The sequence below is a fragment of the Eucalyptus grandis genome, chromosome 4 (assembly GCF_016545825.1).
Source record: "Eucalyptus grandis isolate ANBG69807.140 chromosome 4, ASM1654582v1, whole genome shotgun sequence".
NCBI lineage: Eukaryota > Viridiplantae > Streptophyta > Magnoliopsida > Myrtales > Myrtaceae > Eucalyptus > Eucalyptus grandis.
Genome location: NC_052615.1, coordinates 6,679,076 through 6,681,914, shown reverse-complemented (window position 1 = coordinate 6,681,914; position 2,839 = coordinate 6,679,076). Strand labels below are relative to the sequence as shown.

The 2,839-nt window shown below is 41.7% G+C and overlaps 1 protein-coding gene across 1 annotated transcript; it reads left to right on the top strand.

Annotated features, from left to right (window-relative positions):
• Positions 1-1,806: 1,806 nt before the first annotated feature.
• LOC104442540 (agamous-like MADS-box protein AGL29) lies at positions 1,807-2,379 on the top strand. The gene has a single exon (XM_010055960.2). It carries the CDS (start codon positions 1,807-1,809, stop codon positions 2,365-2,367), a length of 561 nt encoding a protein of 186 aa, XP_010054262.1. The 3' UTR covers positions 2,368-2,379.
• Positions 2,380-2,839: the final 460 nt, after the last annotated feature.

The following is a 2,839-nucleotide window of genomic DNA, read 5'->3' as shown; positions in this document are numbered from 1 at the left end:
GATCTGGCAAGGCTAAGCTCGCCCTATTACCGGCGAGGATTTGGCAAGGCCGAGCCCGCCACTAGCCAAGCGAGCCTCGCTGGTGGCTAAGCTTGCCTTCGGTGAGCTTGCTGGACCTTGCCCTGGCTTGGCGAGCTTGCTGGATCGGTTGTCGGCGATCGACGATGGTGGGCGGCGGACGATGGATGGCGGTGGACGGAAATTGCGGCGGTGGCAATAGATGAAGAAGAAGAAAAGGGAAGAAGAACAAGAAAAAAGAAAATAAAAAGAGAAAATATGGGCTTGATTCTATATTGTTCCCGGGAATAAAAGAATAGAAATTTGTTCTTGGGAACAAAAATTTTACCAAACACGATTCTGTTCCAAAACTACTCCCGGGAACAAAAGAATATAAATTTTTAATATTTGGCTAGTTATGGTGCGTTTGGTAACGATTTTGTTCCCGAGAACAATTTTTGATCAGAAATGATTTTTTTATTTTATTCTTTCCCAAGAACAATTTCTAAGCATTTTAAGCCATTTGGTAACTATCTAAAATTTCTGATTCTTGAATAGAATTGTGTTTGGTACTTGTGTTCAAAATTTCTACTCCAAATAATTTTCTTTTAATTTTTAAATAATTTTATTACTTTTTCCTCTTTTTTTCCTTTCTCTCTCTTATTCTTCTTCTTCAAGTGGTCGATCGCCAGACTAGTGACTGGCTAGACAAGGGCTGATGACCTCATCAGTGCGTCGCCGGCCCTTGATGAGGCAGGCCCTCATTGGTTGAGTCTCGCCAAGGGCCAAGCAGGCCTCACCGGAGCTAGGCAAGGCCCGCTTGGCCACCAGCAAGGCTCGGCCTTGGCAGATTTGGCGAAGCCGAGCCTCGCTAGTGGTTGGGCTTGCCTTCAGCAAGTTCGCTGGACTTCGCTCTGGCTTGGTGAGCTCACTGGACCAGTTGCTAGCGACTAGCGGTGGTGAGCGACGGACAGTGGACGGCGGCAAACGGCAACCACGGTGGTGGATGAAGAAGAAGAAGAAGAAGAAGAGAAAATATGGGCTTGATTCTAGAATTGTTCCTGGGAACAAGAATCAAATTTTTTTTTCTTAATTCTTGATTCTATTTCAAGGAAACAAAAACTTTACCAAACACGATTCTGTTCCAAAACTATTCTCAAGAACAAAAGAATAGAATTTGGCACTGTTTGGCCGGTTACCAAACATGCCCTACCAAACAAGGCCTAAGGAACCATTGGAGGTTCATCATGTCTTAGTCACGACAAAGGAGGAAAATTAAAGAACTTGCCTTGCCAATAAACCCTGATCCGAATATGGTAATTAGATTCCGAAACCCGCATTAGGAATCTCGATTGTCTTGAAGGTGGCTATTTATATACGCGTCTCGAGTTCCGCATTAGGAATCTTGATTGTCTCGAAATAGTGGCTATGTACACACACACGTCTCAAGTTCCATATAAACACATCTCAAGTTCCTCAAATTGTATTATGCAATTGATCACATTGAGAGAATTTGGAAAGGAATAACTTAAAGTTTTGCTTGTTTGTAAGACAATAAGTATGACAATAAGGAAACATAGGAGGTTCATCATGTATCACACAAGAGAAGGACAATTAAATAACTTGCCTTGCTAATGAACTCTAATCTGATTACAGATATAAGGTTCCAAACCCGTATTAGGAATCTCGGATGCCTCGAAAAAGGATGGTTATATGAGTATATATATGTGTGTCTCGAGTTCTTCGAATTGTATTCTGCAATTGATCATATTAAGAGACTATAGGAAATTTGCGCTTAAGGAGTTAATCATGGGTCGGCGCAAGATCGAAATCGAGTTGGTGACAGACAGTTGCACAAGGCAAGTTACTTTCTCAAAGCGAAGAACCGGGCTTTTCAAGAAGGCGAACGAGCTTGCAATCCTATGCGCTGTCCAGATTGCAATCATCGTGTTTTCCCCAGGAGGCAAGCCCTTTTCGTTCGGGCATCCGAACGTGGAATCCATTGTTCACCGATTTCTAAATCAGGAAAAGGCTCCGGATGAGGGTACAAGCAAAGACGCCGAATCTCGTGATGAAAGCAAGACCGATGATAATCTAAACCAGCAAATCCTCGATCTACTCAAGCGATTGAACGCAGAGGAGAAGCGAGGAGAGATGCTTGAGAAGGCGCTGAAAGCAAAACGAGCTGCCAAAGGCCAACCTCCAATTGATCAACTTGGATTGCCTGAACTCGGACAGTTAAAGAGGTCGTTGGAAGACCTTCGTGAGAAACTGAAAGATTGTATCGACGAGAAGGAGGTGCTTTCTGCAATATTACTTCTCTCAGAACAGCAGCCGAAGAAGGAAAACCAATCAGAGAACTGGGTTTAGAAACTTGCTGTTGCATCCGTGCCTTCCCAATAACAATGAATCTGGTTACCAGTATCAATTTTTTTTCTTAAGATTGCTTTCCATTAATTTATCTATGACGTTGTTTTCCTAATATTAAGGTTTTGGAGCAAGATAATCATGGACGTCCTTACTCAAGCCTGATCTCACTACGCGAGGAGAACTGCAAAAACTTATAAATGAATAAATCTTTCTGGACTTTGCAGCATACGCATCATCCTAAGTCGGATCTTCAACTGAGCTTTATTTAAAGACTAATTCTTCCATTAGTAGTTGTTGTTATGATAGTCTTAATCGTTGACAAGAAGAAAAGCACAATTATCGGGAATACTGAACCAATAAAGTGAAGTCTCAATATTTTTTAAATACATAATCTGCAACAAATAGCAAAATAGTTCAACGCAGTAACTACTGGACATCCGAATTTAAAATTAAAAAAAAAGAAAAAAAGGAG